Source organism: Silene latifolia, chromosome 9 (assembly GCF_048544455.1).
Source record: "Silene latifolia isolate original U9 population chromosome 9, ASM4854445v1, whole genome shotgun sequence".
Taxonomy (NCBI): Eukaryota; Viridiplantae; Streptophyta; class Magnoliopsida; order Caryophyllales; family Caryophyllaceae; genus Silene; species Silene latifolia.
Window position 1 is genome coordinate 134,878,327 of NC_133534.1, and position 15,250 is coordinate 134,893,576.

General features: G+C 36.8%; 2 protein-coding genes across 3 annotated transcripts; one reads left to right on the forward strand and one right to left on the reverse strand.

The window, feature by feature from the left end:
* The first annotated feature begins 5,590 nt into the window (after positions 1 to 5,590).
* On the forward strand, positions 5,591 to 10,751 carry LOC141600089 (zinc finger CCCH domain-containing protein 46). Of its 2 annotated transcripts, none has more exons than XM_074420276.1 (10): positions 5,591 to 5,836; positions 5,928 to 6,069; positions 6,159 to 6,245; positions 6,503 to 6,598; positions 6,756 to 6,849; positions 7,295 to 7,623; positions 7,769 to 7,845; positions 8,163 to 8,460; positions 8,826 to 8,898; positions 10,361 to 10,751. In XM_074420276.1, exons 2-10 carry the CDS (start codon positions 5,936 to 5,938, stop codon positions 10,418 to 10,420), a joined length of 1,248 nt encoding a protein of 415 aa, XP_074276377.1. In that variant the 5' UTR covers positions 5,591 to 5,836; positions 5,928 to 5,935; the 3' UTR covers positions 10,421 to 10,751. The 2 variants fall into 2 exon arrangements, with proteins under 2 accessions (XP_074276377.1, XP_074276375.1); XM_074420274.1 differs by having other exon boundaries at positions 6,159 to 6,241.
* Positions 10,752 to 11,422: 671 nt separating this feature from the next.
* Positions 11,423 to 13,744, reverse strand: LOC141600090 (uncharacterized). Its single transcript, XM_074420277.1, has 5 exons — positions 13,353 to 13,744; positions 13,109 to 13,243; positions 12,821 to 12,858; positions 12,608 to 12,674; positions 11,423 to 12,014 (listed from the first exon to the last, which is right to left on the reverse strand). Exons 1-5 carry the CDS (start codon positions 13,560 to 13,562, stop codon positions 11,625 to 11,627), a joined length of 840 nt encoding a protein of 279 aa, XP_074276378.1. The 5' UTR covers positions 13,563 to 13,744; the 3' UTR covers positions 11,423 to 11,624.
* Between the last annotated feature and the right edge of the window lie 1,506 nt (positions 13,745 to 15,250).

A 15,250-nucleotide genomic window follows, 5' to 3' on the forward strand; every position in this document is an offset into this window, starting at 1 on the left:
GTTAGTCTTCTCCGGAGGATAGAATTTCTTGTAGAAAGCAAGTGTCAATTTCTTCCAAGAGTCAATACCAAGAGTAGCCTTATCTAGGCTCTTCAACCATTGTTTCGCGGAACCAATCAAAGAAAAAGGAAATAAGACCCATCGAATTTGGTCTTGAGTGACTCCGATTTGAGAAATCGCATCACAATAGTCACAAAAAGTCTCCATATGAGAATGAGGGTCTTCACTAGGCATCCTCCCAAATTGACTTCTCTCAACCAATTGTATAAATGCGGATTTTGCAATGAAATTACCGGTTAAATGTTGTGGGGTAGGAGTACCATTTGGTAAGTTCTCCTCGGTTGGTACGGAATGTGATGAAAATTTAGGCATTGTGGGTTGATTTTGTGGTTGGTTTTGTGTTGGGTTATCTTCTCCTTCTCTAGCAAAAGGGTTGATGAACTCAGTATTATTTGGTTGAATGTCCACAATCTCACCAATACCTCTCAAAGTATTTCTAGCAAGTCTTATATTGTTGGTCAAAGTTCTTTCAATTTCAAGATCAATGGGTAACAAGTTACCTTGTGATCTCCTAGAAATGCAAAATATCAAACAACTCGAAAATAATTAGAACGAACCTTGAGGAGTTTAACTTCCCCAAGGTAAAGAAAGACACAACTAAAAACAATTAAAGAAAATTAAATCACGTTAACACCGTCCCCGGCAACGGCGCCATTTTTGGTTCGTCGATTTTGTTACTCATCGTCAAAAATTACCTTGACCAAAACAATATTTATAACTTCACAAACTACTCTACTCTTAGTAAAGAGGTAAGTAAAGGTCGGATCCCAAGGGACGGGTATTGATGTAGGATTTTCAATTGCAAATGGTTGTGTCTAGGGGTGTCACAATTTAGGTTAAGATAGGAGATCAACTAAACTAATCAACAATGTAAATAAAGTAATGAAAATAAGCAAGATGATTAAAATGAGATGTAAACAATTGATTAAAAGTACTAGGGTGTCATGGGTTCATAGGGGATTCATGGGATCGAGTTAGTGTATATCTTACAATCCCTAAGAAGGTTTGGGTCCCGGAGCCGAATCGATTAGATTGTATAACACCTACAAGTCGACTTAATCCTTCCTATCCAACTATATGCATGGTCTAATGAGACTCGAGTTGGTTTATATCTTACAAGTCTCATTGAAAAGGTAAGTGATGGGTAAAAAATGTAAGGATTCATAGGCTCGCATTTCATCAAACATAACATGTGCATAAGTTGGAATCACAACAAGCAAGCAAATTAATTAATTATGAAAATATATTAGATTAAGCATGAATCAATCCCAATGTTGGTTCCACTAATTCCCCATTAACCCTAGTTAAGGAAACTACTCACTCATTATCAAGTTTAACATGCTAACAAGGTTGTCAATCATACTAGCAAGGCAAAACATGATGAACAAATGAAAATGATTAACAATAATTAAAAAGGATTAAGAGAGAATTATACCTATGAAGATGATTCCAAATAATAAAGTAAAGAATAATAGAAGTACTTGATGATTGATGGAAGGTTGTCAATCCTGCAAATAAACCCAAATAATCTTCTAATTACCCAAAATAAATGATGAACAATAGAGAAATTAAGGAAAGATTAAGTAATAAGATTTGTATTAATACTAGATTAAAAGTTGATTACAAGATTAAGACAAGATTAAGATAGGATTAAGATTGTATTGAGATGACATAAGACTTGATGCTAATCTAGGTAGTACAAAGGGGTATTTATACTAAAGATTAGGTACAAAGATTAGGGTTACTAAGGGCTTAAATGACTATTAAGACCCTTAAGAAAAGTTGAGGAAATGCTCCTCTCCAAGGAGATGCGCATCTCCGTTTTGCTAGTCCCACGAAGATATGCTCGTCCCGAGCGTCTAGGAAGCTGGCACGGTGGAGTCTGTAAGGGGATCCGAGCGGAGCATGGGAGAGACGCTCGGATTGCTTGGCTTCAAGACGAGCGTCTTGGCATCGGGACGCTCGGATTGCTGGGCAGGGAGACGCTCGGATTGGCTGCAATCCGCTCGGATTGTGAGACAGGCACTTCTCTTTTCTTCTTTCCTCAACAATCCGCGGGGATCTTGTTGAGGATGCAAGGATCCTTTCATCATTGCCCAATCTACTTTATTATCTACATAGGCCTTCTAGTATCGTCTTCGCTTTGATGCTTTGGTCATTGAATGCGATCAATTTAGCTCCATTTTGCCATGAAAATGCAAGGTTTGCACTCCTCTCCTACCAAGGAAACAAAACCTCAAAGAAAATGCAAAATGGGAAACTAAAGATAGTAAATGACCCAATTATGCACTATAAAGCATAGGAACGAGGCTAATTCGGGGACTAAATGTGCTCAAATATGAGTCACATCAGATATCTGTGAACATCCGTGTTCATTGGCATCGCGAGAGTCATTCTAGACATAGAATGCTAAGGGTAACGAATTTCTTAGTGTTCATATCACTACTTCGTGTCTTGACAAAGCATGAAGTATTTGAACGGTTCCAATTTTCCATAAAAATTGGTGGCTACTCCACAAATGCAGACTTGTTCAAACCATTTACCGGTTTCAATGGCTTTCAAATCGGTAATGGCCCATGACGTGCTTTGTTCACAAAGTTCCATGGGAGAAGTGTCGCCGCCTTAATCCCAACGCGCGGATGCGCGCGGCACTGGTGGCTTGGTCCAGAGATACGTTTCCTAGTTTACGGGATAAGAAGTAGTTAAGCAATTTTCCAACTCTAAGAATTTATTTATTTATTCTAGCTATTCCTACTCTGTAGGTACACAAATGTTTTAGTTTTTATGTTTGTTGGGAATAAAGTGATTAATGATGTCATTTATTCTCATTATCAAATGCCCACGGGCGCATTCGTATTTCATATAGTATTAAATCTATACAATATAGCTAAAAGGCTTTCTAAATCATTAAATTCTAATCCACATGACATTTCCACAGTCCCTTAGTTATGCATTATTATTATTTTTATTATTAGTAAATATTAATTATTAAATATTATAGGTTTTAAGGAAATGACATATAAATTGGCAAAAAACTTAAACAATATTACAATAAAAAGATAGAAAATATGAAAGTTGAAACTTTTCATCCATTTAATCGATTAATTTTAATTAAATTCGTTGAGTTTTAGGGTCAAAACATTATTTAAATAAATTACTTACGGATTTTTTTATATGTTTCTCTAGTTCTCCAAAGTTTAACTTATATTTTTAGGATTTGTAACGCTTAAAATTTATTTATTATAATAATTTCATAAACAAACTTATTTTTAGTACATATTTTGATTTATATAGGGCCTCACGTGTCAAATTAAAAAAAAAAGCTAAGGATGCCATAACCACTCATATTATTTAGTTTCTTATATTTTTTTTTTGAAATGCAAAATTAAAGTGTTGGCCCTATTAACTTTATCACATGGTATAACACTCTCTCTCTATTTATTTATTTATTTATTTATTTATTATTTTCTTATTGAAATGAAGAAAAAACATCATAAATTTATTTGTTTCCTTATGTAAGTATGGGTGGTTTGGAGGGAAAATTTTATGATAGACTTGTTCTTTTAAGTATAGAGGGATTCCTACTTTGTAGGTACACAAATGTTTTAGTTTCCATGTTTGCAGGGAATAAAATGATTAATGATGTCATTTATCCTCTTTATGAAATGCCCCGGGGCATTCGTTATCATTTTCGTATTTCATATAGTATTAAATCTATACAATATAATTAAAAGGCTTTCTAAATCATTAAATTCTAATCCACATGGCATTTCCACAATCCCTTAATTATGCATTATTATTAATTTTATTATTAGTAAATATTAATTATTAATTATTATTGCTATTAAAGCACTAATAAAGTCATCTCTTGATATATGATAACTTCACTTCTTAAGCACTAAAGATGCCTCTTCCGCTACTCCCAGGGCGATAAGTGGTTATGGACATCCAAAATAATAAGGAGAAAATGCAATTATGGTTTTGTTTAGTCAATAAATAACAAGGGCATTAGAAGCCAAATAAAATGGGATTCACATTTTCAATTTGCATGTTCATTTCATAATGCATCAAAATTCAAAATGGAACCTAAATAGGCGAGAGATTCTAAATTCTTCTTGTATGTTTGTTGTTTACGGAGTCTTTTATCAAAATAATGCTTGAAAATAAAATAATTCTTATTTTGGTTTGGAAACAAAAATATTTGTTGAAATAGGGTCCAACTAGGAATGACAACTCCAAACCTAGAATCAAATCAAATCCCAACCATCCATACTAATGTACCATTTTGGCATATATTCATACCATTTTTGTCGTTCACCTATATTCCCTCACCCACCATTACCGCCACCACCACATTCCTCCATCACCACCGCAGGACCCCACCACCATTGTCATAAATAGAACCCATCGCCATTATCATTACTGACATGACGACACACCACCATTATCATTACCGGAACCCACCACCACCATCACCGAAACCCACCACCACAAGCCCACGTTGCCATCATCACCAATCGAGTACCGTAAACAACCATCGAACCCATTTCCGGAGTGACGAGTTCGCACCACCAGTCGCACATCACCTCCATGGCTCCATCTCCACCAATTCAGCCCAACAGCCCACACCACCTATTATGCCACCACCTTTTGTACCCCACAACCTAGTGCGTGAATCACCTCTTGACTTTTACTATTTGGTAAACAATTCCGAGTTTGAGTTGTTTTCGAATTTCGATATTGTCGCCCTCGAAGCCTATGGTGAGCTTCGGCGGTGATGCATATGGGAGGGAGAATCGGATAGATGAAAGAAGAAAAGTGGTGGAAGATACGAAATGCATAGGGAGTTCGGGATGGCGACGGCGACCGATCGACAATGGCGTGGCGGTGAAGGACTGGGAGGAGTGAGGCGTAAAGTGGTGGTGAAGGTTAGGGTGTAATGGTGTTGAGTTTTTTTTGGTTTGGAGCTGTCATTCCTAGTTGGACCCTATTTCAACAAATACTTTCGTTTCCAAACAAAAATAACATTTATTTTATTTTAAAACATTATTTTGTTAAAAGACTCGTTGATTACGTTATGTGGAGTTTTGTATTATCCAATTTCTATATATATTTGCTTGATTTTTCTAGATGACTACCTACAATGGAGAAAACTATTATGAATAAATAACAAGGTAGTCTCTCGATTTCTCATACTCATCTTTGTTCACATTAAAGGATCAAAATGTGTTCCACGGAACCATCTTAACATTATGGGTTTTAGCTACTGACCATAGTCCGTCACTAATTCCGTCCCTATTAATAATTAACTATCGAAAATAAGTGATTTGCTATTGAAATAAGTAATTGGATTCTACCTTATAGTGAGACATGCTTGATGTTACGAAGAGGCGCACCTAAAATATTTATGTTTATTGAATTGTTCTTACCGACTTATCAACCGCCATTTCTATGCACCTTAATCCCTTGTGACAAACAAGCCTAACAAATTTCAAATAAAAACCCCGTGAATTTTACGGGTAACAAAACTAGAAGGAAGAATTTTGGAAATATTTGGTTTCCATGAATAAATGTACTTTAATTAAACCGCCTCCCAAATCTCAGCTCAATCCTTTTGTTTTACAATTAGAGAAGAATTGTTATCAAATTAATAAAAGGGAATACGGAGTAATTGTATTTTGAGCAATAATAAGTATAATCATCTGAATATAGTTGGAATTGCGCCATTGATGCCGCCAATGAGTAAAAACCTTTGTAGAAACTTTCAGCAGGGCAGGTACATATTTTTGATTTCTCTCTTTTATTTTTTGGGGGTTTTGTTATTCAACAACTGAATCTCGTTGGTGTGTTGTTGATACTTGATTCAGTTGCCGGTATGGAGATAGATGTAAGTTCTTGCATACCACTCCGCAAAACCAGAATCCCAATCCTTTCGGTTTTGGTGTTAACAATACTACTGCTCCTGCCAATGCCAATGCCAACGCCAACGCCAACGCTTCTGGGTTTAAGGTTCCGAATACGAATCCGTAAACCCTTTTCTTTATGTATGCATGCTTGCCTATATATCAACTTTCATCATCTTATTATATTCCTTTCAGCCTTTTGAGAACAAGTGGGTCCGTCCGGGACAACCAGCAAACCAATCTCAACCTGCTCCGTCGTCACAGGGTACTCATCACCAGTGAGTGAGATTCAATACTCTTGTTTGTTTTTAATTTTACAATTCTAGTTCCAACAAAGTAACAATTCATATGATTTGCAATTCACATTAAATGGGACAAACAAACTTTTTTGGTTCGACTACGTAGGCAACTTCCGGAACTTCAATTCATGTGTTTTGGGAGGGGTAAACAAACAACCCACTTATTTTTCAAATCCCATGAATTGCAATTCGTGTGTTTTGGGAGGGGTCCTTAATGTCATGCATCTGTTGTTGTTGTAGGTGCACAGATCCTGCTGTGTGCAAACGTATCATAGCTGAAGATTTTCGGAATGAGAAACCACTTTGGAAGCTCACTTGTTATGGACACTTTAAACAGTATGTTTTCTAACCTATTTTCTTCTTATCATTCATCTCAACCTAAAAATCTTGTCTGCGCTTTTTCTTCTCTTCTCAATCTTGACTAATATTGAGCCCTCAAAAATATCTGTATGGTGTCCATGTTCTGAGGAAACAACTTTACTCTTTTCTGCAGGTTGCCATGTGATATTACAGGGGATATTAGTTATGAAGAATTGCGGGCAGAAGCGTATACTGATGCAAAACGTGGACTTAGCATACAGGCAATTGTAAGCCTTTCACTTACTCGTCTTAGATGATTTTTGTTCCTATTAAAAATTCTACACACAGTTTAAATGACAAGACTTTGTCTTGAATCCATTCTGCATATTTCTTTGCTCGAGTTGTGATGAACCATCTCATCAAAAGCTAATTGCTATTTTTGGCTGTTCGATCAACAATTGTGTTTTATATATCAGTAACGCAGGAAACAAAACAAATTCACTGTTAGCCTTTTTAAATAATTAAACGAACAAAGTCATACATGTCTCATTTGCTAGGATGGTAACTTCCATATCTGGAACCTTATATTTTCCTTTTTATTTTTTTTTAATTTCTTTTACTCTTTTTGAGTGTCCACTTGTGTCATTTAAGACTGTCTTTTTTCTTATCTTCTTTTTTAAAGAGAGTATGCACTTCTTACTTTTGCCTATGGTCAATTTATGTCCATTGCAGGTTGAAAGGGAGAAAAATTTAGAGAAATCCAAGTTGATTGAATGTGAAAACTTAATTCAGAATCCTTATACAAAGCATGCACAATCAGCTCTATCCAATCATAGTTCATTTTCTACTGTTGTTACCACTTTGCCCTCTCTGACTCCCCAAAACACTGGCACATCCCCTTTTTCGGGTTTTAGTCCTCAACAGGGATCATCACCTAATATATCATTTCCTACAGTCAGTGCCGCTTTGCCCTCACTGACTCCCCAAAACACTGGCCCATCTCTATTTTCAAATCTAAATCCTCAACAAGGATCATCCCCTAATATGTCATTTGGAGCGAGGCAAGTATCTTCTTTCACAGTATTTTACCTTTTCCTATTCATTGATGAACTAACTTTAGGCGGATGCCCTTTTGGTAGAGAATGGGGCATTTCTTATATCCATTATTCTATATCACCTGATCGAGTGAGGATACGACTGTTGCAGGCCATCTATACCGACAAATAATGCTTTTGCTCAATTTCAGGGATCTGTGCCATTTGGGAGTGCCAATGCGCCTTCAGGTAGGCACTGCATGTTTTAAATTTTTGGTAGTTTATCACGACGTCTTTTGCAACCCATATTTATCTGACAAGGGTGTATGTCAAAGTATTAGACTCGGCTATTCTGTTAAACATCCTTAAGGTTTTGGTTTAAGATAGTGTCCTAGCAATGTCTTAAGTGTAAAATGTTGGGACGGGTGTGCGAGGAGACGAGGCCATGTGGCCATGTGGGGGGTCGAAGTAACGAAGTTCACAATTCACAAGCAGGATGTCCTTCATACTATAATGGTTTTCTTAATATAATCTTAAGTTTTCAAATGATGTTTTTCTATGGTAAGGTCTCTTCGGCACTCAAGTCCCTGCGCAAACAGGTCAAAACACCTTCCCAGTGCAGACAAGTGCAAATCCTTTTTCCCCCAACCCGGTCCTCTTTGGCAATGGCGGCATGAATACTCAAGGCAATCAAGTCCCTGTACAAACAGGTGGAAATTCCTTTTCCTCAAATCTACCAAACTTCAGCACTAGTAGTCTCCCCTCGAGTTTTCCTTTATCACCACCGCAGATTCAGACTCCACCAATCAGCCAGCCAGCCGTTCTGTCAAATGGAGTCAGTGATACCATTGCAGCTCAACAAAGGTAGATCAATTCTGATTTTGATGTATTGCCATTTGCCAATACCACATTCACTCAATTCCTTTGCAATTAACCTGGGTGTATTCTATCATGGGTCTATTGAGAGGGTGTCTAAAATTGAATGTTACGTATTCAAATCGAATCAGACAACTTTATTGCATGTACATTTATCGTCAATGACCTCTAATCTGAGGGGATCACTTCTCTTTCTCATCATCAACGTTCCACATCAATGTTTTTTTTTTTTTTTTTTGTGAGATTGCTCTTGCAATTTGCAAATCTGAACTTTATGACACCACCCTTTTTGTCTAGGCTCCTTCGCTATTTCGCATATTAAATGACGTTCTTTGGCATTCTCACTTATGCAGCCAAATGGTTCAAAACGAGGTCTTGCCTGCTGATGCAAGCATTTGGTCAAAAGCAGAGTGGAAACTCGGAGAGGTAAAACTCATCATCTCGGTCATATATAAATTTATTTTGCGCCGTTCTGCTGCATAATATTCAGTCACCCCTCTGATCTATTTCATGACTATGTGAATTTGATTCCGGCTATAAAAAAAATACAATGTTAGCTACACTCGACCTTCTTGCCCCTAATTTGTGCTGAAGTCTAGCAGTTTGTTTCTGGAGAATTCTAGCAAGATATGAAATTTCAAAACATCATTAACATGCTGTTGTTCCAAATTGAAATTATGGAAAGTAAGATTGCACAAAAGAAAAATTATCATAATGGGAGAAATCAGGAAAGTTTGATCTTTTGATTACAAAAAAGAATTAAAATCTATTCTGTAGGAATCTTTTTGCTATGTTACTCCAACACTGCATATTATTCTCGTACTCGTGCCACGACACATGACGGTCAGACATGGTTTGACCATTGCAAAAATCTCGGCGTATACATCTCATATCGGCCGGATGTATCATTATCGGAGGCCCCCGATATGAGATATCTTGAGATGTATCAGGTTAATTAAAAATAGGAAGAATCGGCTGATACGACTGATTCATAACATGTATCAGCCAACGTGGATTCGCTACCAGGGTACTGGATTGGATTCGCTCGGGTCCCTACGAATCCCGAATCGTTAAAGAGCGAATTTTATCATGTCACTTACTAAAAATACATATAGCACACATTCTATAAGAGCGAATCGTGAATCGGTAAGGGCATATTCATAGCGAATCCGGCAAGTCGGTAACCATGATCGCTACTGATACGGCGATTTCAAAGCATGAGTTTGACACTTGGACGCTTCATTTTAAGCCGAAAGTATTGATTTTTAGAAGAATAGCTCACTCTGACAGTTGGACACACGCACCAATACTATCTAAAGAGCCTGAGTAAAATATGTTTTAGGGTCCGTTTGGATACAATTTTAGGAGGGAAGGGGAGGGGAGGGGGAGTGAGGGGAGGTGAAGGGAGGGGAGAGAAGGGGAGGGCAAATGGGATGTGGATGTTTGGATAACAAAAATTATGAAGGGAAATGGAAGGGGAGGAAGGAGGGAGATGAAGAATGGATGGAGGATTGAAGGATGTTAGTGATATAATTAGAGGTTCAAATAATGTTTTCTTTCCAAATCTTGCCACCATTGGAAAGATTATAGTTTGTTCTATAGGAGAGAAAATAAGTCCTCTCATTTCTCTCCCCCTCCATTTCCTTTCTCCCATATTTTTTATCCAAACAAAGTAAATTAAATCCCTCCCTTTCCCTCCCCTCCCCTTCTCTCCAATTCCTTCAATCCAAACGGACCCTTAGTCATGGATTCTCTGTCTCAGCCGATTTCCTGTTTCTGTTTCTGTTTCTTGACATTGTATAATTGCACTGAATTGATTTAAAGGCTTCCAACAATCGCATGCCTATGGTAAATATCATTTCTGTCTTTTATAACTGTGCCTCTACAGATTCCAGAGCAACCGCCTCCAGCTGAATATGTGAGAGAAAGTTTTCCATTGTTGAGATGACTATTAGGCTCGAGCTTTGAATTCTGAAGAGCAAATACCAGAGGGGTGACTTATCTATCAACAGTTTTTTTTGCTGTCAAATATTACAGCTGTTCAGTAGGACACTTAAAGATCTTCCTTGCGTAGATTCATTAGTGTAACCCTTTCATATGTTAATTGTCGGAGTGAATTCTAAGTAGTGTAGTATCCTCTTTATTCGTCTCAATTTCTATATAGTGTGGATTCATTAGTTTTTTTTTTTTGCTGTCAAACATTATGTTGTTTTGAGACAGAATTGGCTGTGTTTTGGCAAATTGATCAAATTAGGCTGCAATGACCTAGTATTCTCTAAGTGTGAGTTTCCTGAAGTTCGGTTTTACAATATGTTAAATGTAATACTCCACTGAACCGAAGGCGTTATTCGGGTGTGATATCCCCTTAAAGATGTCCATTGATAGACTTAGAATCTTACTAGTGCTTAAAGAGATTGAAAGTACTACTCGTATCAACAAAGTGCACTTTTTTTTTTTTTTCCTGATTATCCATGCGAAAGAATTCCACAGTTAAGCGTGGTTAGCTTAGCTTGAGAGTAGTCTTAGGATGGGTGACTTCCTGGGAAGGGAGAACGGATTCTCTGTCCTATCTTGTGTCCCACTATACTCGACACATCATTAGTTTAAAAGAATTTGCTATCAATCTTATCATATGAATGATGGTGTCGCAACATAAAGACAATGGGAGAGGAGATGGGACACAAAAGTGGGACAGATGATCTCAACTCCTGGGAAGGTTATCGGGATGCGTACGAATGAGAACAAAATGGGCTGGAAAGGACTTGTGTTGATCTGTGGGTCATGTACACAGCCTGACGGACTACCGTGAGTAACCGTTCCCGACCCAGGATTTGGGCCGGGGTGTAACATTAAAAGTGTAAGACTATTCTATATCTATAATTTAGAATAAAAAGGTTATTCAACGGTGTAAAATGGTTGCATGTCATATAACTTGATATTCTAATAAAAATGGTCACTAATAGCAATAAAATGCTTGCTAATGTTATGAAATATGAATAGATTGTTTTATAGGGAGTACAAGATTTAGTTTGTATAATCATGACTAAACCAATATCGAATGTCCTAGCACTCCTAGGGTTGCTTTCCATTGGACATCAAAGTTCAGACACATCAAATCTTTATATTAGGAAAATAATTGGGAACAGCAAAGATCACATAATAGCATTAACAATCAATCCTACAAGGAGCCCTAACAAAGCTCCCGCTATTACTTCGACCTCAGTATGGCCAATTGATTCTTTCAGCACCGGAAACTGAGGAGTTTTTTCCGATTTTATACCCACATTTTCGAAGCTTGTCATGTCTTTCTCATTCTGACTTTTCCGCACCTTAGATTCAAGCAGTCGAGTTAAAGTTGACTGTTCATTTCTAAACGTGCTTGGTTCTTCAAGAGCAGTTGAACTCTCCGAGTTTGTTGAGGATGATTTTCCGGGTATAGAATTAATTATATCGTTACCTTCGTCTATTACCGACTTTGTTTGGTATTCTAGCAGCAACTTGTTCAGCGTCTTTGCATGAATCCCAACTTCTCTCCTTACTCCCTGTTAAGAAGTAGAGACCAGAGTAATGAACAAATGCAACCAAAATATTAATTCATTATCCAATATCAAAGCAGCCAAATTATCATTATTCCTCGATATAGAATATGATGCAAAACGACCCACTAAATTATCTACGCTTGGTAAATTGTGAAATAACTGCCACTCGACTGCAATTCCCAAAATTTTCATCACTTACCATGGCGTAGCCGCGTAAATACAGGACTAAGTGTGCGTACACCTCAAACCCACCCCTCGGCTCAAAGATGTCATTGTGACATTGGGGTTATGTTACCTCAAAAGTGTCTCAATGTAAGGTTCTGTAGTCCCAACAATTTTCACGATAAGCACGACCCATCACCATTTTGTCATCCATTTCACATAAACCAGGCTTCATAGTTCATTTAAAATCAAGATGAAAATAAGACGCGGCATTTGCAAGATGTTTAAATTATAGTACTATACAAATTGTAAAAATGGCCAGTTCAGAAAGAGATTTGATGTAGCCATTCTATGAGTTTCTGGAAGAAATTCGAAATACACAAATGCTGAGAAAACTTGTGTAAACAACAGAACATTTGTGAATTTAGTCATACCTGTGCATCATACATTATAAGAGCTGCATAAACAACAGCCATACCGAAAATAGAATCAGAAAATCCCCTGCAATGGAAAATAATACAGATGGAACGATTAATACACGGAAGAAGCGTAGTTTGAAAGGCGAATCATGAACAAACAAGGAATTCAGAACAGCAAAATAACAGAAACAGAAATTAGAAAGCAGTATTGGATTTTGATGAGAGCACCTTTCGAGGCCCAAACATGTTGCAGTAGCGACAACTGCCTGTCAATTTGAAAAACAAGAGACCTAATGAATGCAAAACATCAGTTCCATGCCACAAACTATGAGTACCATTAAACTTAAGTAGTTGTTCTCAATTCAAAGCATTTGATTCTCATATCTTGGATGGTAAGTTATGAAGGAAACCCATGTTTTAAGATTATTATATGTTTCAGCAATTTCCACAAAAGGATAACAGACTAGAGTGGAATTGAATTGAATGGTGAAGTGAGGGAATGAAAGAAAAGCTCACAGAGGAATGAGTAGAGGGAAAGCCACCAGCTTGAAAGATAGGTTTGATATCAAAAGTAGTGTCATAGAAAAGGACTCTGGTGAATGGCTTTGATAGTTGGCCAATTGCTGCAGATACTCCTGCTGCTATCAAAACCTACACCCAACATTCATTCATTCAATCAATCAAATATCAAATATCACATATTCATTCTCTCATTCTTTTTTTTTTTTCATAATATGGACCGACCTACCTACCTACCTACCTTATTGTGGGTAACTGTAAGAATATCATCAAAATTCAAATCAAGCCTGCATTTCAATGTACGAGATGAAGACCAAGAAGAGGTGGACCAAAGAGGGAGATGGCTGGGTCTGGGACCCACATACACTTTACTGCTCTTCTGTCTTCTTCCTCTTCCTCTTCCTCTTGCTGGGTAGAATGTGGTGTTCACAGATAAGCAGTTTCGAGGCATCGTCTTAGTGTGTGTTGTACAATTTTAGAGGGCACACTCTTTCATAATTGATTTTCCTATTATTCTTAGTTTGTTGTCGTCACCATTACAATAAGAGAGACCAAGTATAGTCACAATACCCAAAGCCTGGCCTAGAATCTCTTAAAATAGGTACTCGATATCATTCATATCATTACCATATTATTATGATTACGATTTCGATCACGGTATATTACCATATACCGTAATATACTAATATTCTCCAACATGTTGTCCTACCAACCTCAATTTTTGTGTATTTGTACCTTAAGGAATACTGCTCACGCTCGCTCGCTTGCCTCTTCTGCCCTAAGGACATGCTGCTATCATGGCGCTCAAATGGGCCTTGGACGAAGGGTACCTTCATGTTAGACTTGTTACAAATTGTCTTAACTTGGTTATGCAGGTTGCTGGAGCGGAGAAGGCGATTGCATCTATTATTTGCATCATCCATTATATTAAGTCTATTGCGTCTAATTTTCATTGTTGCTCTCTTAGTTTATGTCCTAGGGGAGTGAATAGGATAGCTCATAATCTTGCTCAAGAAGCTCTATTGTAAGTTATGCTATTTGTTGCTGTCAAAAAAAAAAAAAAAAAAAAACCCTTTTCTTTTTCCTTTTTTTTTTTCTTTTTTTTTTTTTAATTATAAGGTAAGAAAAATAGATTGATCCATCTAGAATATGACTAACCTATCACATCCTTTCGAATGAGTGAGGTAAGTTGAAGCCACCGACTTTCAAACCACCTCGAAAGAGTTGGACATGAATGTCTAATAGAAACCATAAAGTCAACAACCTTGTTGGCTTCACGAAATCAATTATCACTTCATCGAAAATGAAGTCTAATTTCAAATCCTTGATAATACTAGAAAACACATATATTATCACCTTCCACAATTAACTTTGAGATTCCTAAGTATTTAGCGGCTAAAATGTCTTCTTTAAAACCAAGAGCTTCCGCAACAAGAATACTATTAGATCCGCACTTTTTTGCTCCTAACAAAACGGCTTTACCATTACGATCTCTTATAGAATATTCTAAAGCAACTTTATATCCATTTATTTTCGATCCGTCAAAATTTAGCTTTAGAAACCTGTTTCTAGGTTTCTCCCACCAGATTTCTTCCTTACTAGTAGTGTTTCTAACTGACTCGTCTTTCTCGAGATTTATGAGATCCTTATGTCTAGTCTCATTCCAAATCTTGATGTTATTACAGCATAAGAGAATAAGTTTGATGATATTGAAATGGACATTATTAAAGATAATGTCATTTCTATGAAACCATGCGTTCCATCAAATAAAAATAATCTTAATGAAATAATCTTTTGGAATTAAGTCTTTGAGATAATTGAGTTTCATTAGAAAACTTTGACTTACAATATTATCATAATTTGACAAAAAAATTGTTAAAGCTAATAATATTCATGTCTTGGATAACAGAACCAATCAAGGAACATTCGTAAAAGAAATGATCTTTGTTTTCAATAAGATGGTTGCAAAAAGCACAATTAGAAAAAATGAAATTCTTATAAGATAATGCAACATCAAATAAAACAAGGGTGAGAGAGAAGTTAGAGCGAGAAATCCTCTCTAATTTACGAGTTTTCTTTTCTTTCAAGCAATGGCGCGAGCGAAGAAAACAACTAATAATCCTTGTGCGATCAAATCAA